Source organism: Momordica charantia (genome assembly GCF_013281855.1).
Source record: "Momordica charantia cultivar OHB3-1 chromosome 3 unlocalized genomic scaffold, Mcharantia_2.0 BLBB01000003.1, whole genome shotgun sequence".
Classification (NCBI taxonomy): Eukaryota; Viridiplantae; Streptophyta; class Magnoliopsida; order Cucurbitales; family Cucurbitaceae; genus Momordica; species Momordica charantia.
Genome location: NW_028275161.1, coordinates 1,675,397 through 1,696,967, shown reverse-complemented (window position 1 = coordinate 1,696,967; position 21,571 = coordinate 1,675,397). Strand labels below are relative to the sequence as shown.

At 35.1% G+C, this 21,571-nt stretch overlaps 1 protein-coding gene and 2 non-coding genes across 6 annotated transcripts in view; 2 read left to right on the top strand and 1 right to left on the bottom strand.

Moving 5' to 3' along the window:
• The window catches only part of LOC111018945 (RNA helicase, ATP-dependent, SK12/DOB1 protein), a 46,571-nt gene extending 31,995 nt beyond the window's left edge, over positions 1–14,576 (top strand). For all 4 annotated transcript variants that reach the window (XM_088121396.1, XM_088121397.1, XM_088121395.1 and 1 more), the window contains 6 exons: positions 3,035–3,188; positions 3,378–3,828; positions 12,776–12,990; positions 13,097–13,335; positions 13,951–14,077; positions 14,172–14,576. In XM_088121396.1, the coding sequence (XP_087977522.1) occupies positions 3,035–3,188; positions 3,378–3,828; positions 12,776–12,990; positions 13,097–13,335; positions 13,951–14,077; positions 14,172–14,384 (1,399 nt within the window). In that variant the 3' untranslated portion in view covers positions 14,385–14,576. The remainder of the gene's footprint in view (positions 1–3,034; positions 3,189–3,377; positions 3,829–12,775; positions 12,991–13,096; positions 13,336–13,950; positions 14,078–14,171) is intronic.
• A 1,875-nt stretch (positions 14,577–16,451) lies between these two features.
• Positions 16,452–18,998, bottom strand: LOC111018993 (uncharacterized). Its single transcript, XR_015789942.1, has 4 exons — positions 18,628–18,998; positions 18,414–18,512; positions 18,190–18,333; positions 16,452–16,667 (listed from the first exon to the last, which is right to left on the bottom strand). It is a non-coding gene; the product is annotated as an uncharacterized LOC111018993 (transcript).
• A 797-nt stretch (positions 18,999–19,795) lies between these two features.
• Positions 19,796–19,991, top strand: LOC148212143 (U2 spliceosomal RNA). The gene has a single exon (XR_015790028.1). It is a non-coding gene; the product is annotated as a U2 spliceosomal RNA (small nuclear RNA).
• The last annotated feature ends 1,580 nt before the right edge of the window (positions 19,992–21,571 follow it).

Below are 21,571 nucleotides of genomic sequence, written 5' to 3'. Positions count from 1 at the left end.
AGCCAGTATCTCCTTTACCGAATGGATCGTGAATAATTGTCCTTTGGACTTGTTAGTATCGGTAAGAGCTAGTAATTTGGATGGAGTAAGAGGTAGTAAGACCACTTTCTTACCCATCCACATAAACTCATATGTATTATCCCTGCCTTTGTGTAATGCTTGAGTATCGTATTGCCAAGGCCTCCCTAAAAGAATATGGCATACATCCATCTCGAGCACATCGCACACAATTTGATCTTTATAGCTTGCTCCTATAGATAGAGGAATAGTACAAGTGTGGGTGACTTGAGCTTCCCCCCCTTTTTTTATCCATGTGACCTTATAAGGAGCCGGGTGGGGTGTTAAAGAAAGATTGAGGGCGGAAATAAGCTTGCTAGACACAATATTTTCAGTGCTGCCACTGTCAATAATGACAAGGCAGATTTTTCCATTGACAGTGCAACGTGTTTTGAACAGGGCATGACGTTGGTAAGCCGTCTCTGTTTTAGGTGTTAAGAGAAGGCGCTGGACCACGCATGAAACCAAATCTCCCTCATCCGGGCCCGTGTAATCCACCTCGTCAGTTCCATTCATGTCCTCCTCCTCGCTATCGATTCTTGGATCTTCATCGTTTAAGAAGGCAACAGCCTTCCGTTGGGGACATTCGTTTGAGAGATGACCAACTTGACCACACCTAAAGCATTTCCCTAAAGTGGGGCGGTTGTATGTGCCCACCGGTCGTTTACTTAAAGTGTTGTCGGTACCCTTACCTCCTTTTATCGCCTCAGAATCCAGCAACTTGCCTTTCGTCTCCATGGTTGTAGGAGCTTGCGCAGCACTCTGTTCTGTCGTAGAGAAAGGTTTTTTGGACGATCCCCCTGTTTGATCCCACGTACTGCGTCTTGTATACTGCTTCTTGTATCTATTATTGAGTTGTTCTTCAGCTGTTGTGGCTGTGGAAATAGCCTCATTGAGGAATCCAATTGGTTGGAGGGCCAAATGTTCTTTTATCTCTGTCCTTAATCCTCCAATGAAACGAGCCACCAAATACTGCTGACTTTCTCCAAAATTTGTCCGAGCGCTTAACCTGTGAAATTCTTCAGCATAATCTACAATCGAGCGTGTACCTTGTTTACAGTTTTGGTACTGATTGTATAGGATCTGTTCGTAGTTTATCGGCAGAAATCGTTCACGCATCAGTTTCTTCATCTTCTCCCATGTACGGATGGGTCTTTTACCATAACGACGCCGATTGACTTCCAACTGATCCCACCAAGCAGAGGCGCCCCCCTCCAGCTTAAATGCTACTAATTGAACCTTTTTATGATCAGGTGTACCCATGTAACTAAAAAAGTTCTCTACATTCTTTACCCAATCAAGAAATCCCTCGATTTCCATCTTACCGCTGAAAGTTGGAAGATCAATCTTCATTTTATATTCGTTTGTCTCTTGGTACTGTCTTTGATGACCCCGTCGTCCCCTATGATCTTCTTCCAACTCCGGCATATCATCTTCACCACTGGAAGAGTCGACGAAGAAATCATTCCTATGCTGAAACAGGGGATTTTGGTTTAAATCTTGTCGGATTGTCCGTTGTTCTTGGAGCATTCTTGGTTCAAGAACATTTTCTTGATGTCTTCTTGGCTGCACCCTTTGTTGTTCTTGATAATAACCGCCCTGATTGTCCGTCCTCCGCATTTCTTGGCCTGTTCTTGCTGGGTTTTGTTGAATACTCAGCCTTTCCAGCTGGCCATGAATTACTTCCAATATTTGTTTAATCTCACCCACTTCCTGCTGGACTATCTTCATATCCCCTTCAACCGACTGCAAGCGTACGGTTGCCGATCGTGGTGAGAGAACGGTCGCCTGATCCGTTTCTTTGCTGGCTAAGGAAGATTCCGCTGTGGTTGGTTTCTTGCCCGCCATTGAGTTCCCAGAATTTTGGGGTGCTCTGATACCAAAATTGATGTAGCTCTAGAGTGCTGTCTTTTAAGAATGAAAGAATGAATCTTATTGAAAGAATTGAGTCCTATTTATAGGACTTTTAAGCTTTACAACTAACAAAGGTAAACCAAGTTACCATGGGTTAAAACTAAAACTAAAACACATAGGTTTTAAAATAAAAGCTAATAACAGAAGCTTTAATAGCAACTACTGAATACATCACCCTGACTCTTGCTTCTAGCTTTGTATCTGTATACCACATCACACTTTTTATACTTACTACCATGCCCGTGCAACCCATTGATAGACCTAGGGTGAAGAATGTATATTCTAGAAGAAGAGGACGTGTTTGTACAAATGAGAAAAGGGTAAGGGTAGAAAAACGTTAAAAGGGGGAGGGACCTGTATGGTAGTAAGAGGGCAGTAGGGGTATTTTGCTAGGGTATGTACGTTGTGTTAAGAGGTAGAGGGTTATCTTTTTGGCTGTTTTCATCTAGGACCTTTGGGAGAAGAACGAGAGCTCTTTAATGCTCCCTTGACCCTTGTAATGACCTCTGGACATAAATAATAGAACAGAGTTTCTATCTCCCCTCCTTATCATTATGATATTGACCTAATTTGATTTACATGTAAGGACTCCTGCAACCCTTCTCTTATGATGACATCTGAACTCATATTTTTGTCGTACAAGATACGAACTTTTCATTGATCGGATGAAAAGGAACAAAAATTCTCCCACAAATGAGAGAAAACAGATAAAATAACAAAAATAAGGAAACTGAAGAGAAATAAGAGCTTCACAAGAAAGACGAATGGAGCTACAAGAGTAATCTGCAAATAAAAATTCTGCTTGGAGCATATCTGAAATAAATAGGTGGTTTTTCGTCCGTATTGAAATATTAGTTGAAATCTTATTTTCATACACCAGTTTCACATTGCTAGGAAAAAACTTGCTTTATAACTTCAATCATGGATCCTGTTTCAGGCACCTATATATCATTCTAATATTTGGAATTATGCAGTCATGGGGCATGAATTAATCGTTGGAGGCTTATAAAGATTCTAGTGAACGCATAATAAACGACTCATAAATCTGTTTTTCCCACTGTAGATGTATTAAAGGCGAGCCAACCATTGAGGAATACTACGACTTATATGCTGTAGCTGAAAAGCATAGCAACCAGATCTCAGAAGCAGTCATGCAATCGTCTGCAGTTCAACAATTTCTTACTGCTGGAAGAGTGGTTGTTGTAAAATCACCGTCTGTGAGTTCTTATTAGTGTTTTCAAATAAATGTACATTGCTTGTTTTGCCATCATTTTTTTTGGAAAATGATATGATGTGGAATTTCATTTATATTACATTTTAACCTTGGAATATTTCTATTTTTTCATTTTGTTTTATGGCTCATCGGTACAATATATAAGTACTAAACTCAATTTCACTGTTACCAGGCCAAAGATCACTTACTTGCAGTCATTGTCAAAGCCCTTTCCATGGCTAGCAAGCAATATATTGTTCTGGTGCTGAAACCTGATTCACCACCTGTCCAAAGTTCTTCAAGTGGTGATTTAGACAAGAAAAAAGAGGATTTTCCCCAAGGTTACTTTATGGTACCGAAGTCAAAACGTGGTCTTGAAAATGATTACTATTCTCCATCTACACGTAAAGGATCTGGTGTTGTAAATATAAGATTACCACATGGCGGTGCTGCTGCTGGCGTAAGTTATGAGGTTAGAGGAGTCGATGCCAAAGAATTTTTGTGCATTTGCAATAAAAAGATAAAGTTAGATCCAGGTAGGCTTCTTGAAGAAGTAAGTAATGTTGCTTACTCCCAGACAGTTCAACAGCTTTTGGATATAAAATCTGATGGGAAGTACCCTCCAGCCCTAGATCCAGTAAAAGGTAGTACCTTCATTACCTTCATATAAACATAACAAACAATTCTTGCAGTGGTAAAACACCTGATATATTGAGCATTCTTTATTATTGAACAGATATGTAGCTTTTGAATGCATGATTTTCACAATGAACTATACATATTGCTGTTACAATTAAGTTACCTACATTTTCCCCCCTCTTTTGATGGGAGTTTAGAGATTTGCTAGACATAGACGTGCTCGGACATGCTCTTGAGATATGTTCGACACGTGATTTAGAATGACTAATCTTTTAGATTTTCTTTTTCAAATTTCAGAATCTTAGACATATTGGGAACATGTGATGACCTGTGTGAATAGGGGTGAGCATCATACCCCGAAAAACCGCCCCGACCGAACGGTTCGGTCGGTTTCAGCTACAGGTCGGTCACCGACTATTGGGTCGGTTGGCGGTTCCAAATAAGGAAAAACCGATTGACCGACCGATTTATAGGTTAGATTGGGAAAGATGCCCGTTTTTCGAGGTGGTTTTTAAGAAAAACCATGGGCGCAGAGCTTTTGTTCTTGGGCTTCAGTTCTCATATTTTTATGGGTTTTTGTTTTCTATGTGCTGTTTGTTTTTTTTTCTTTTTCATTTTTCGTGTATCCTTGAACTTTTTTCTTCATTTTCATATTATCAATGAAAAGTTTGTTTCTTGTTAAAAAAAAAAAAAAACCCATGGGCGCTCACGGTTTTCTAGAAACCACCCAACTTTTTTATATTATTTTAATGGTTTCTCTTTCCTCTCCCATCTCCCATTTCCCCAAATCACTCATTATTTACCTTTTCATTTATTACTCTCTCTCTCTTTCCTCTCATCTCTCAAAATCTTCTCTCTCACCATTTTCACTCCACGATTTGTCTTTCTTCTCCATCTTCTTCCTTTCTTCTTCCATTACCATTTTAGATCTTTTTTTCTTTACCATGTCTTCTACTTTTTCTTTTATTTCTCACCGACGACGCAATCTTTCGAAGTTTTCTTAGTTCTTATTACTCAACGACATTAATAGCACACTCGTCAGTCGCCTTCCCCGTCCCAACAGCCCCAACCCAGTCAACTGACAGATTGTTTAGTTAAACCGACCAAAAAAAAAAATTGTCGGTTAAACCGACCAACCGAATCGATCGGTCGGCCAGTCGGCTCCAAATTGCAGAGGGAAACCGTCGGTTTCCATATTATGTGAACATGTTTTGTGAACAATATCGTCGGTTTCCCATTTTTCCAAAAACCGACCCCAACCGACCAATGATCAGCTCTATGTGTGAACATGTTTGGGCATGCTCAAGATACATAGGGACATGTTTTGTGGAGAAAGTGAAGAAAAGTATTAAAATAACCAAGACGTGATTGTTCCTTTTTAAGACTAGGAATATTTACATCAAGGAACTAAATAATTGTTAAATAAAACATACACTTGACATGGAATAAAATATTTGTATTCCAATTCATAAAGAGTAAGAAATACTAACGTAGCTCCTCACAAGATTTTGAGAAATGATTCAATCTACGTCTTATTAATGAGTGAGAAGCCTATATATTGAGGATTCTGAACTAGCAGTAACTACAGTAACTAAGTTACTGTGCAGTAAAAGGAAAACTTAAAAGAATCACAACCTATAAGCCACATGAACAAGCTTATGACCAATAGACAAGGGCAGCCAAAGAGGGAACTATAACTACATCAATTTCCCCAACCTAAAAAAACAACTCGTCCTCGAGTTATACTGCTACAAAGAAGTCATCAGAGAAAGCAAGCAAACTTTCAAAACTGAATCTCTCTTCTTTTTGTGATTCAAATATACTTCAACTGAAAATATTGTCTTCAATTCTTCAAAACTCCAATAAAGCAGTGTGTCAAGCATCCAATTGAGTGCAAAATCACATAAGGAATTTAATTGTTGACCCAAAATTTCTTCCATGAAAATAATGCGGAAATATTTGCAAATAATTTTCTGGGCAATTAATTCTTCTTGTTTAGAAACAAAATATCCAAAATCTGAAATGGATGTCGGCCCCATCTGAAAATTATTCTTATGGATGAAAATTCTGAATTCCTCAACCTCTTCACTTCCACCAGTAACATTACTAATTTGTAAAGAGCCCAATTTTTTTCTAGCAAGATCTTGGTTCTCCAAATAAATTAATTGCAATTCAACCACAGCATGACCTTCATGCAGCAAATCAGATTTGAATTCTTGAGGTTGGTAAATTGAACTGTCTCCCATTTTTCCAACTTCAACAATATTAGCTTCAACCAAACCTTTCTCAACTCTAGCCACACGAGTTTCATTAGGATCTTTATCAAATTCTACAGCATTAGTGAAACATTTCTCAAAAAAAAAAATAGAATTTCATCTCCTTCATCAAAATAATCAGCAAAACTCAAAATAAATTCATCTTCTATGTTATTTGAACTTATCCGAGGGAGTTTTCTTTGGAAAAGATCAGAAGCCAATAAAAGATTCTCCCTTTTCATTGGCTCATCTTGACAATTCTTGTGAAATGAATTGAGATCAACAATTCTTGTGAAATTCTTGACCCAAACATCTCAATAAAGATTCTTGTTGATTATTGTGCCCGTTAACATCTTGCATTTCAATTTCAAAGAACAATGTAGCCAAGGAAAAAGTAGAATCGTCATATGTTCCTATCAATTCTTTATCAACCTCTTCTTCCCCATCAAAATAATTGTCAAACTTTAGAAAAAAACTCATCTTCTTGTTCAATTGCCTCAATTTGAGATGAGTTTTGGATTCCACAATTTGAACATTGAAGGCATCAACTTGAGGCAAATTTGAGTTACCTCTTGCATCCTCTGGAATTTTTGTTGGTCTTATGTAATCATTTGAAGTGTCTTCACTCTCTTAGTGGCAAAATCTTTCCATCTTGGTTAAGGTATCACTTGGGTTTTTTTCTCTAGTTGTTGGGAGTTTTGTACAAGAAGAAAGAAAAATTTCACAGCTGTTGTTTGGAGTTTGGTGGCAAAATACCTCAGTCTTGTATGAAACTAATTTGTTAAAATTCGTACAAACTCCAACATTGTTGCTTGAACATTCTTGGTACCTTCTTGGCATACAAACTCCAAGATTTTGGTTGAAGTCTTGCCGGATAGCTCGCGGTTCTTGGAGCATTCTTGGTTCTAGAATATAATCTTGGTACCTTCTTGGTTGCACAAGGTGCTGTTCTTGATGGTAGTTGCTTTGATGATCAACTCCTTTTGGTTCTTGATTGGATCTTGTAGGATTTTGTTGAAGACTCAAGTTCTCCAACTTACCAATGGATGATTTCCAGGATTTGTCACTCACATCCTTTTGGATGGTTTTCAAATCTCCTTCGACCAACTGCAAGCGTATGGTCGATGATCGTGGTGAGAGGACGGAAATTTGCTCCGTTTCTTTGCTGGCTAAGGAAGGATCTTCCACCGCTGGTTTCTTTCCTACCATCGAATGCTCAGAAATTTGGGTGCTCTGATACCAAACTAATGTAGCTCCTCACAAGGATTTTGAGAAATGATTCAATCTACCTCTTTTTAATGAATGAGAAGCCTATATATAGAGGATTATGAGCTAGCAGTAACTTATAGTTACCGTGCAGTAAAAGGAAAACTTAAAAGAATCACAACTTATAAGCCACATGAACAAGCTTATGACTAATAAAAGACAAGGGCAGCCAAAGAGGGAACTATAACTACATCAAATACATAACAAACCTTATTATATAGGAGAAAGGCAAGAACAAACTTGATTTTGATGGAATAAAAAATATTTGTATCCCAATATATAAAAAAAAAAAAAGAGATACAAAGGAAAATAAGAGTAAAATAATCAAACCATCAATATTTACAGCAAATATTCACAAATAAACCAACAAACAAAAATAAGAATAAAATAACCATTGATGCTTACAACTAATTTAAATATTTACCGCTAATATTCAACCCCTCAAGCTTGTTCAAAGATATCTAGCATTGTCAGCTTGTCAATCATCCTGTCGAATTGTACTTTTGGTAGTTCTTTTGTCAACATATCTCCTTTATTGTTGGGAAATAAGAGATACATATCACACAGTGTCAATTTTTCCTTTATAAAATGTTTGTTAATTTCAATATACTTATTCTTATCATGTCGAACTGGTTGTAGGCTATGGAGATGACAGCCTTGTTGTCGCAATAACCCATATGGGTGCCTTTTGAAAATCTCTCAATTCTTCTAGTAGCTTTTTTATCCATATCCCTTCACAAATATCACAAATATCTTATATGGTGTGCTCTTTAATCCCAATTGTTAGCTCCAGCATGTGCATTGTGTTTTACCTTAGTCATTTTAGTACCTCCTATTTTCATGATCAATTCTTCTATTTGTAGTTCTATCATAACACCACGGCAAGATTCTTCACTTCTAACCACGCTAATAATCTCATTTAGAGATGAGAGATCTTTGTTCAAAATTTGTAATAGAACAGCATCGAATTCTACATTGAGACCTACAAGAAAAGTATAAATTTGGTATTTTTCAACAACTCTTTTTAGAGTACCAGCATCCTCACTACATCTCATTTTGACGGACTGACAACGATCGAGCCCTTGCCACAAGCTTTGAAGAATTGTAGTCTTCTATCGCTGTACAACTTTCTTGTTTTGTTCCCAAGATACGAGTCTTGATATCATGTATTTGTGCAACATCTTTCACTTTTGAATAAGTTTGCTTTATTGTTTCCATTTGTCCTTGGCATTCTATCATACATGTATCACTAACGGTTGGAGTCATTGAATTCCACAACGAAGACCTGATATTGAATCTTCTTCATCCCACACATCAAATTTCGGATCTCCTAGTTTGGGTCCTATCCCAAGAATGTGGTTCAACTTACCTTTTTCTTTCATGAATGTTCGAACAAGTTGATACCATTTTAGATAATTTTTTCCATTCAACCTATGTCCTATAACTAGGATGAGTGTTTTGCAAATCCTTCATGGAAACTTTATTAGTTTCTTCTAGAATAGATTCTTTGGGAATTTTAGTGGACACCGACATTGATGTTGACTAGAAGAAGTAGAAAACAATAAATCATAATGAAATACCCACGCATACACAAGGAAACACTTACTTATTAGAACCTAAATACAAACAAGGAAATACAATACAAAGAAATAATTGTACAGTATAATTGTAGCCTTGTAGGACAATGTTTGTTTTGAGGGGGGGAGTAATGAGGAGGGAGTAGGAGTGATATGGTAATTAGCGAAATAGTTCTTCAGGTGTTTGTAAGAGACTACTTGTAATACATGGTTAAAGATATCTATAAAGTTTAAATGTATAGTAACTCATAAGTTTAAGCTTTTAGATTGATTGGTGATTTAACATGGCATTAGAGTAGGAGGTCTTGTGTTTGAACTTCGAACCCTTGTAACGTAATTTCTTCCCCTTTTAATATTGGTTACCACTAGTTGGTTGTGCAAAATTTTAAGCTCACAAGTGTGGGGGAGTGTTAAAGTATTTATAAAATATTAAATTTACCGTAACACATCGGCTTAAGTTTTTTGGTTGATTAGTGATTTAACATATATATTAGATAGATCGGGTTGTAAGAGGGGGTAGGCAAATTTTTTTTTTTTATTGTAAAGCTCGAGCTCGCTTAAGATGAGAGGTGTCCAACTTTCTTAAATTACTTATAATTATCTATGACCTTTCTATACATTCAAATTTTGTTATTTTGTACCCATAAAATTCTTGGGTAAAGAAATAGTTGAGCAAATACCCGTTTCATATTGTTGATGATTTTTAATTTTTTTTTTCATTCAGAAAATGAAAGAATATACAAAGGCATAAAAAAGGCCCAACAAAAAGAGCCTAAATGATGTAATCGTTAGTAGCCTTTAAGTTCTGTTGTTAGCTTTTGTTTAGTAGGCTTTAGTTTTAACCCATGGTAACTTTGTTTACCCTTAGTTTTAAGCTAAGAATCCTATAAATAGGATTCAGCCCTTCAATAAAGAGATAGATTCATTTCTTACACACTTCTGCTAGATTAGCTACATCACTAAAACTACAGAAAGAGTTCCAATACAAAAGAATAACACCTAACTGATAATTGCAAACACCCTTAGAAACGGAGGTCCACAAGGATGTTATTTCTCTCAAGCCAAGCGCCCCACAAAATGGTGAAGAAGTGAATGTTAGACCCCCGATAACTAGAACCTATTCTAGAAAGGGTAAGAGTGTAAATGTACGTGAGGGCAGGGAGGGAAATGTACTTGAAGAGGAGAATAATCAGGGATGAGGTGTAACGGTTAGGAGAGAGAAAAGGGTGTACGGATAGAAGGGAATTGGGTAGAAATATTCCAGAGGACAGTAGGGGAGGATCATTCTAGTTTTGAGTGCAAGAAGGTGTGTAAGGAGAGAAACCCACCCTCTCGAATTGGTGGGGTAGCTTTGTTTTGCCTAAGGGCTTGTTATTTGAATACCAAGAAGTATTGTGAGGAGATACCTCACAGTGAACTTGCCAAAGAATTATTCTCTTATATTGAAACGGAGGAAACAGTAGAACCTCCTCCATCTCCCGATAATCTTTGTTACAGGCCTTTGAAAGACTCCAAAAAGCAAAACCAAATTAACTGAGCAAACCGACAGTCCCAAAGGATATGATCAAGGTCCTTCGACGCTCATCTACAAAGGATGCACCATTGTTGCTCTTAAAGAAGGAAGAATGCCTTCTAATATGGTCCATTTTCCATGCATAGAATTTGATATTCTCAAAGATTTTAACCTTCTAGAGGGAGGTAAACAAAAATGCATCAGGGGGAGCAAGGGACACTTGAGAGATAAAAAAAATAGAACTACTGGAAAACCCCTTAAATTGGGAACCAACTGCGAAGGTCCCTCCTCCTGTGACAAATGTGGACATCCCTCAACAACAAAAGTAAAGTTGAAACCTGCAACGTCTCCTTGTCCATCAAAGGATGGTAAAGCCCCAAAGAGATGGAAGAAGAAATGCCCGAGGTCGGCAAAACAGAGGTGGTAGGCTGCAGTCCCATATCAGAGAGATAACAACTTTCAAATAGTTGAGACCCACTCAAAACGGTGCAGACCATACTTCATTACAGTAACCCTATGCCACTTAGGTTCCTAAGAAGAAAAAACCTTTCAAAAATTTCAAGGATGGGTCCAGAATTCTACAACCAATTCAAGAAACTTTCCCGAGGCATTTTAACAGTTTCTGGGATTGGCTAATGAATTCTTGACCAAGTCCAAGAAAAGTGAGTTAAAATGTTCTTTTTTTTTCAATAAGGAACAACTTGTCCTTACCAAATAAGGAGGTTACAACATGGGAACACAAGACATCTCATAACTGTTTCTGGGTAGAAAGAAGAAAAAAAGAAAAATAGTAAACGAAGATTCTTGATCTAGAGAACAATGTAACTTCCAAGACATTCTCTCATAGAACTTTGTGTGGCTGGAACTGCATAAAGTAGTTGAGAAAAGGCACAAAAGGCCTCTTTAGGAAACCACCAAATCAGCCCAAACTCTTTCAACACCTGCCATGTGCACTGTCACGAGTGAAAAATAGGATAAATGATCCTATTTACGAAAGTCTTCTGTAGCAAGAATCTTAATCCTTAGCTTCTCATTGATTATGATGTCGAAGTTGGCACTTGAGACACTACAATAGCCTAGAACAATTGATCAACTTTATCAAAAGCTTTCTCAATATTGAGTTCAAAAGATACCCTTTTTTGTCCCAATCATTTTTATCCTTGTTAACAATCAAACTAGAATCAATTATTTTCTACTTCTAACGAAAGCAGCTTGGAACATATGAATACTAAGATGAAGAAAAAGTCTCAATATATCAGTAGAAGTTCAGCTATGACATCGTAAATACAGGAGGTGAGATTAGTTGGCTTGAAATCAGAGACAACATTTATCTTCTTTTAAGTATGAGGTAAGTCTTATCTTATTAAGACTAACATTAATAACAATACTTGGAGGAGTCTTGAATCGTCCTCATAACAACAAATTTTAGGATGTTCTTCTCATCTTTTAACATCCAATCATTGAGCCTCGTCAGGGGCCAAATTCCTGATAGAATTCCACACCATTTCCTCATTGATTTGAATGTCAAGCTGTCTACTGAGCTCGAACCCAAATCAATTCCATTGCAGCTCACCTGTGAGAAATCTGGAGCCATAGCTGGGTATGGAGCTTCTTATAGAATTAATGAACTCTCTTTCAATATTGACATCATTAGCAAGACTAATACCTTGAGCAGAGACTACTTCAGAAATCAGCTTCCTTTTCTTTCTACTGGACCACTGTCACGCTCCACTCAAGTTGCTTGCGGTTCAAACCAGTGGCTTCATCCAACATTCAAACCACAAAGCTTTGACCAGAAGTTTGCCCTTCAGAGCTAAACATTACCAAAGATCCCCTTACTCCGCCTCAATGAAATTCAATTCCATCAGGAATCCATGCCTCAGCAAGCCAATTAAATCAACTTCCCTGCTAAGAATTGAGAGTTGGAAGAAAGCTATTACGAAGAAGCCACATAATTTTATGAAATCAGCCTTTCCTCGATTAACATTGTTCCGTTCAGTCAATTATTTAGGTTATTAAATGTCATCAGTTTTCAAAGAAAGATCCTGTCTTGGGCATTTCTTCACATGCTCGCATCTCAAACATAGGTAGAACTCAAGGGTTCATAATTAATTATCCAGCATTTAGCACGTGTACAAGATGTGCGTATCCCTGCCCATTTTGGAAAGTTTTTTATGTCCTTGCATCATGTCATTAAGGTATCAATGCACTTATGCGTACTTGTCACAATGAAAATTCATTGTACATTTTGATTCTGTTATCATCTTAGAAAGTTATTCCATGCATTATTTTTAAATATTCATTTCCTTGAGCTTACATTATAATGATGATTTCGTTGTAGATTTGAAGTTAAAAGATGTAAATCTTGTGGAGGCGTACAAGGATTGTACTGACTTAATGCTAAAGATGGTAGCTAACAAGTGCCATGGGTGCATAAAATTGGGGGAGCACCTGAAATTAGCAGCAGAGATGAAGAAACACAAAGAGGAAGTTAATAACCTTAAGTTTCAAATGTCGGATGAAGCACTTCAACAAATGCCAGATTTTCAGGGCCGGGTAATCATTTTTTTCCCTGGATATTTAGTGTTTTTTTATTTCTTTTTTGTGAATTAATCTGGTTTATATATGCTGTGGCATTCTAAATTTTGGGGTTGCGTGACAGATTGATGTTTTAAAGGAAATTGGCTGCATAAATTCTGACCTCGTGGTTCAAATCAAAGGTCGTGTTGCCTGTGAGATGAACTCAGGGGAGGAGTTGATTTGTACAGAGTGTTTATTCGAGAATCAATTGGATGACCTTGAACCAGAAGAAGCAGTGGCATTAATGTCTGCTTTTGTGTTCCAGCAGAAAAATACCTCCGAACCCTCTCTTACTCCAAAGCTGTCTATGGCTAAAAAGAGGTACATGTTGTCACACATTTTTTTCCCAAGATAAGAAACAAATCAATAGTATTGTTTTTGAAATATCCAAAAAGGGTGGCCTAAGGATCCTACACTTCAACAAGGCTAGGAAGATTGCAGGGGTTACCCCAATTCACCTATGTCAAAAATAAGAGGAACATTTTCAAAACTTTAGAACTCATAGGAAAAGAGAGGCATGAAGTTGCTCGTTTATTCCAGACATTATCCAAGTCCCAATAATCCTAAAAAAATTCACGTTACCAAAAATTCATTGAATTCTCTGTCCATGCTCAAGTAGACCTGGTTCCATTTCTAATTTCTCGAGTCCTTGACATGCTTGATTTTTTAAAAATTAATTCATGATGAACACCTCAAAATTCAAATCAGAGGACTTTTTCTCCCATTGTATTGCATTTTATGGGAAGCAGGCTTTTAGTTCCCTTTTCGAGTATGTCCTGCGTAAATAATGGAATCAAGTTCCAGCCCCCTTTTCGAGTATGTCCTGTGTAAATCATGAAATCAAGTTCCATGTGGCTTGTAACCGTTTATAAATGATTTGCTTTATAAAACTCTTTAAGAAATGAGAAGGTGATGTTGGAAATTCATTTGTATCAGATTGTACGAGACAGCCATTAGACTTGGCCAGCTTCAAGCTCAGTCCAGACTTCCAATAGGCCCCGAGGAATATGCCCGAGATAATCTCAAGTTCGGTCTCGTCGAAGTAGTCTATGAATGGGCAAAAGTAACCATTTCTCTGCAAGAAGTTAATTGAACCTCTTTATTTCGTGCTCTTGTTGTCTAGGCCTCTTAGCTTTTCATGTTTTTGAGAATTGCAGGGAACTCCATTTGCAGATATCTGTGAGCTCACCGATGTTCCTGAAGGCATGATTGTAAGAACTATTGTCAGATTGGACGAAACGTGTCGAGAATTCAAAAATGCAGCGGCTATTATGGGTAATTCTGCACTCCATAAGAAGATGGAAACTGCATCGAATGCTATAAAACGCGATATCGTATTTGCTGCTAGTTTGTACATCACTGGACTTTGAAAATGGCCAATTTTAAGGTGTGTTGCCTCTTTCATTCTTGAAATCACACGAGAGCCAATTTAGAATAGAATTCATTACCCTTCCGTCTGTTGTATTTGTACATTATCATGTACTCTTTTTGGTAGTTAAAAAAGTACAAAAGAAAAAAAAAAGATAAATTATTTCAATGGTAGAAGCTTGCAAGTTTCCTCACCTTTTTATTGGTTCATGATCGTACTTTAAGGAAAATACAATATTTTGAAAGGTTTTCGAGGCTTATGCGGTTGGGTGGGACTTAGGGTCCCCGTTTGGCCCACGAGTTACTATTCAACCTCATGGGTTACAAACAATTTTCTTTTTCTTTTTAGGGAAAAAATTGTTTGTTTGTTTTTTTTTTTTTTGCTTTTATTTAAAAAAGTGTTATCTTGTTACTTATAACATTTTATTTAAACTAATTTTTTACGACTATATTATATTTTTCTTAACAAATTTTATTCTCTTTATTTGTATCTATCTAAATAGCAATGGTTCAAAATATAAGAGAAGAATGTTAGCTTTTTATGGACTTATTTCCTATTAAAATTATGATAACGGCAAATTATATTCTATAATTGCAAATTTCAATAGCTAATCTTAAAATTGGTTATTTTTTAATTTTATTCGTAGTTATCATATTAAAATTAAAAAAATAATAATCAATTTTAAATTAGTTATATTCAAATTATAAAAATAAATGGTATTAGCTTGGAATGGGTTTTACCTTGAGAACCATAGATTTCTCAAGTATAATCTCATGGGTTGGCTTGGATGAGTTTTAAAATATATTTTTAACCTCTTATTTATTTATTTATAGAAGAATGTTCTCCTTTGTCACTTCTTGATACGCCACTTATAATATTTTATTTAAACTAATTTTTTTTCCTACAACAAAATAATAATATTATATTTTTCTTAAAAAATATTGTTATCTTCATTTTTTTTATACATATCTAAGTAGCAATAGTTGAAAACACATTTAAATTTTAATAAGTGATTTCAAGGTAAGATTTATTCATATTAAAATTTAAAAATATATATTTAATTTAGGGCCATCATATTAATAATCGATTTTAAAATTAGCTATATTCAAACTAAGCAAAGTAAATGGTATTTTATTTCGAACCTATGAAATTAAATGATCTTTAATTTTAAATTATTCAAGTTAAAGAAATTATTTAATTTTTTTAATGTAAAGTAACAAAACTATTATATTTTGATAACCACTAACATTCCAATAAAAGTTTACATTATACTTTATATTCTCAAAATTTCAAAGTAAATAATTAAAATTAAATAGATTTCCAAATTTAATAATAAAAAAAGAGTTAGAAAATTTAACTTTACAAATATGCTTTTATAAATGGTTTGATGAAATTTACTTTTGATGTAATGACGTGGATCACTTTCTATTCCATTATTTTAAAACTTTGTCATTAAATATTTTGTTGGACCTATGATATAAATGTTAAATTTTGATCCGAATTATTGTGAATAATTTGATTATGTTCAAAATTTAATTTGCAAAAAAATAACTAAATAAAAAGAAAATTATGGTTAAAAATATATAAATTAAAAAATACAAAATTCAAAATGGATGAGTTAATTACCTCTACAAATTTAACTAAATTAAATAAGGGATTAAACATTCACTAAAAAAATGTCTGTCGACTTTTCAGATATTTCTGAAAAATCTATCAAAACAAAAAAATTTATAACAAATATTTCCGTTAACAAGAAATAGTTTTACTTTATTTTTAATATCAATAATATGTTCATATTAATAATATTTTTTATTGATTTTTCTACAATAGTATGAAAATGTGACTCGTCACTCACGTCAAATTCATAGACGTAAAATATGGATACATCGATAAAAATGTATACCCGACATACCACCTTGAAGCTCTGCTTCGTCTCTTCAAGAGGGGAGAGCCTCAAAATTGTGTTTGCCCGACGTAATGTTGGAGGAAGGATTATATCTTTTAAGCCCAATCTATCCTAATCACATCACACGTGTATAAAAATTCATTTAGCTCAACTCAGTGACCATGAATAGAAGTGACCCAGCTAAATTGATAGTTCTAAATTTCTAATACACCATAAGAATGCAAAATTTAAACCTACATAAATAGCATAGTGCTAAGTGCCCACATTTTAAGTTACATATCATCCATTCACCAAACTGAAAATCATAGAGTGACAATAATAAGTTGCTTTTCTTCACGAATTGTCACTCCTCTTTGGCTTGCCAGAAACATGATGTCCCTGAATGAATATCATCAATCGGAATCGCTTCAGTCGATTACTGTTTCCAGAACAATTGATCAATTAAATTTATCGAGAAAATTAATCACGATAACAAGTCATATTCAAATGCCAACATGAGCATCCTTATGTACACATTTATGACTTGAACTCAAAATTATTAATCAACAAGTAATCTTTGTACTAAAAAAGAAAAAAAAAAAGATTTGATTTGAAATGGAGTTTCAAAATTATTTAAAAGAAAAAAAGAACATTGTGAATTTGGTGAAGGCAGAGAGAATAGTCAATAAATCATCTTTAACGGTGCAGCAATATTCTGTTTCTTTTGTCTTGTCAGAATCCATATAAATGAATTAAATTTATCCAACCTATCAGCTTAAGCTTTTAGGTTGAGTGGTGGTTTATTCATTCTTAAGATAGTGGGAGGTCTTGTGTTTAAACTCATGCATTATTGTTCCTCCCCATTTATTATAATTTCCACTTGTTGGGTCTTGATGTAATTCTCCAAGCTCACCCAACCCATCAGCTTAAGTTTTTGAGTTGAGTGATGATTTATTCATTCTTAAGATGTTTTGTGATTTTAGCTTAAATAAGAGTTTCCATTATTCTAGCAAAATTTTAAGAATTGGGTTTTAAAAATTTGGTCATGGTTTTGAAAGTATTTTTAAGAAAAAACTCAAGTTAAATGGTCATTCTAATATCTATAGTTTAGATTTGATTTTCATAGCGTTTTATGGCTCTAAAAAGTTATATTATATTACTTATAAAATTGTGTTAACATTTTACAAATATGGCCAAAAAGCCAATTCAAAATTAGAAAAATTAAAATGAAGCAAAGTCGGAAGCAGAAGGGCCAAAATCGACGTGTTAGAAAGTATATTAGAGACCAAGAAACATCTCATTGAATTAGGGAGGTTAAAATAGTATTTTGGTTATTGTAAAAAGTTTGTTTTGGTCCGTGTCCTTCGTTAATTTTAGTCACTATACTTTTAAAGGTTCGTTTTAGTCTCTGTATTTTTAAAAAGTGACTATTTGTGTACATATTTACACAATTTTAAAACAAATTCTACATCTAACCGAAACTTTTTAATATAATATAATGATTACATTCCAAGAAATATATGAATATATTGTTACGTTGAAATTGTGATAGAAAAAAATAAGATTAAAAATAAAATTATAGACCAAAATCGCCACTCAACAATAATTGACACCTATCTCTACTTAAAGTCGAAATTACAAGGACGAACGAAAGCTAAAAGCCAAAATAGTATTTTAACCCAAACAGAAACATCTGGGAAGATTTACCTGACTATAGAGATTATATTTTGAAATCAACCAAACCTCAAACTGAGCTAGAATTGTAATTTAACCTAAAAAGTTACTAATAAACAAGCATAATTTTCAATGAAAAAGAAAAAAAAAAGAATAAAATGTACTAGCTGAAAACAAGAGCTTCAATTATAGGAATAATTCATCCAACTTTTCAAAAAAAAAGGTATAGGAATTCATCTAAATTTACCAGATCATTAGTGGCCGGAATCCAGTCGTTGGTCGCAGGGTTACCCCTGCAAGATTCATGGCAGCAAATGCCAGTTGCAGAATCTGCTTCGAGGCTGAAACTTTTGCCATCTCCATCCTCCGTTTTTATGAAACCTGTTCCTGTCTGGAATCGAATTCAAAAAATCTCTTCGTTAACAGAGTTCCCAAATACACACAGGAAGAGAACAGATCCATCGATCGTACCGTGTGGTGTTGTTTGTCTACACAATTGAGATCCTCATAATACTTCGTCTCCACAAATTCCTCAGAGATGTTGGCGTTACGCCCATCATAATCAAGTCTCTGCTCAAATTAATTTCAAAACAATCGAAAATTCAACCTCCGTTTCAGTTTGAAGAACGCAATCACTGCACAGTATTTCGGAGCCCTAGAGGATCGAATTGGTCGGAAAACTAACCTCGCGAGGATCGGATTCGAGGCGCTGAAATTCAGCGAGTTCAGGAATGTAATCGTCGTCGCCAGTTACTTTGTCGGCGTACTGAGCAGAGAATTCGCTGCGCTGAGGCTTGGTGTGGCGCTTCGGCGCGACGCCATTGAAGTAGTCCCTGGTTTTGGACTCCATTTTCTTTCTTCCTCCATCGACAGCCGAGCGTCGCTCCTCCCTGGCTTTCTCCCGTTCTCCATTACGATCGATTCTGTGTAGCAACGATGAATCGGTGTGGGATTTGGAGGAATGCGGAAACGGCAGATATTTTGGAGTCCGCCATTATTAGGTTTAGGTTTGTCAGATGGTACACTGATTTGGGGGCCCGAAGGCAAAAGAAATCTCACGATGGAAAAATATCTGCAAAGCCTTATCCTTCTAACTTCTACCTTACAACAGCGCTTACTTGGTCCACCACCTCATCACATCACATAGCAAGCTTTTCCATATGCACGTGAATTGATTGCCACTTTTTCAATCAATTTTATGATTTATTCAAATTACAGCAACGCAACCAAATCAACATCCCAACTTCTCAACCTCAACCACATTGCCTTTCCAAACTATTGAACTAATTTATTTGGTCAAATAAATAAAATATAGTCCACATTTAGACGTTACGCTAGTCAACTAAGTGGTTCATGAACCATGTAGAACCATTTATCACACTAAAAATGTCCATTTTAAAATTTGAGAGACTAAAAATATATTTTTTCCTATTATCCAAATTAATTTTAAAGTTAAATGTAATATAAAACAAGTTACATTTACACCACATTCGGTAGAATACACGTCAAAACTTCTTAAATAAATCAAGAAATATTCTTTTAATACACGTGGGGTGGAGATTGAACTCACAATCTCATGATTGGAGATATATGTCAATTACCGAGAGCTATGTTCGCTTTGACAATAAATTAAAAAATACCATTAATCATTAATTATCAATTATCCCAGAATTAATTAAACTCTTAAAAGGATTATTGAATTAATTAAAGTGTCCTCCTTAGAAGACTTCCGGAGAGAAGGGGAGAAATCCTTTGGGTTGTGAAAAGCAAACATTAAATCCCACATCGATCGGAGCAGCAGAAGGAACAATGGAAGAAGGTCATAAAAGCGGATTTGTAAAACAGAAATTCTCATACCTTTCTCGGCCTTTTGGCTAAGATCAAGTGTAGTATCTGTTCTTATCAGTTTAATATCTGATACGTGGGTCATCGGCCCACATGATATTAAATTTATTTTTTTAGGGGGAGGGCCCACCACTGTAGCTTGCTACCTGGGCCTTCGAGGGTCGCCCATGCCTTGCACTACAGCTTGGGCCTGGCGCACCTCTCTTGCACTCAGTCTTAAAAATTTTTTGGCCCGTGTATGGCAAAGCCCATTCTAGTGTACGGCAAAGCCCAGTGTGTTGCACAGGCCTGGTTTGGCCACACGTTGTACTTTTTTTTTTTTGAAAAATCAAACGTAGTAACTTATTAAAGGAAACTAATAATTGTCTTATTTGTCACCTGGCATTGAAAAATGACCAGCCAAATCAAAATGTCATAACTTCTATTTATATTCGACACTTTTGATTTAAAAATGAGAATATCATACCTTCTATTATTTGTCACATGTCTACTACTTGTGTATTAATTGTCCCCAAAAATATACCTTATTTGTTTATTTCTCCCATGTTGTATCTCTCTACTGCTTGTGTATTAATTGTCCCCAAAAATATACCTTATTTGTTCATAATATTTGTATTTCTTTAGTTGATCTTATTTACTGTATTTGTTACTTTCTCCTTATTTTTATATTTTTGTATTAATTGTTCACAGAAATAGACATTTCTTCACCGTATTTGTTGTTGTATTTGTTCTTCTCTTCACCATATTTGTTGTATTTGTTATTCTTGTATTTTTGTGTTCACCGTATTTGTTATACTTTTGTTTCTTTGTTCATCATATTTGTTGTCCGTATTTGTTGTATTTTTGTTTTTCTGTTCACAGCTTGAGTGTTAGTATATTTCTAATTACATTTTGTTTATTAATATTTGTTAGATATTATATTTTTTTCCTTAGATTTGTTAGTATAATTCTCCCTAAAATGGGTTGGAAAACTATTATGAGTAAGATTATAAAAATATTTGAATTATCTTATAAATATGGTTAAATAGGATTCTTAAGAGTAAAAATAACTTTTAGAATAGAGTAATTTTATCCCTGAACATTAGTAAAGATCTTCCTACTTTTTTGCGTTGGTCATTATTGAAAACCAAAAGTTGTTTTGCCATATTTTGAAATTGTCTATTTTAAATGGCTATATCTATTGTTACCCCTAACATCTTCGGCCTTTTTCAAGGTAAAAGCCTACCAGCAAAATTAGTCATATTATATAGTGCAACTTGAAAAATGAACCAGACAAATATATCATCCCATCAAAATAACTAAAATTATCTAACAATTACTCCTAAAATTTTGTGATAAAAATATCAAAAATAGCTAAAATTATATAACAATATACCCCTAAAATAAACGTGAAATCTGTCAAATGAATAAAGATTAAGAGGTAGAAGAATATGAAAAATATCCTAACAAAACGTAAAATCAATGCATAAAAGTGGGAATGAGTATACAAAAAGGTTGAAAAACCAAAAATATTGTTTTTAAAATTATGGAACGGGTAGCTATATTGGAAGAGAGGATAATTAATACCGTGGCAATCATGGAAGGGGTACCTATATTGGGAGACACGAACGTCTCTTTCTTCTCCAATTTCAATTTATTTTAACTTCATTCTTCCACTTGCATGCCTAACTCCATTCTTCTAGCTCCCTTCAAACCCACACACCGGACCCATCCATGTCTTGCTTATCGTGCTGCCTACAAGGGTAAAGCTTTCGGGTAAAGAACTCAATGCCTACAGACCTTGA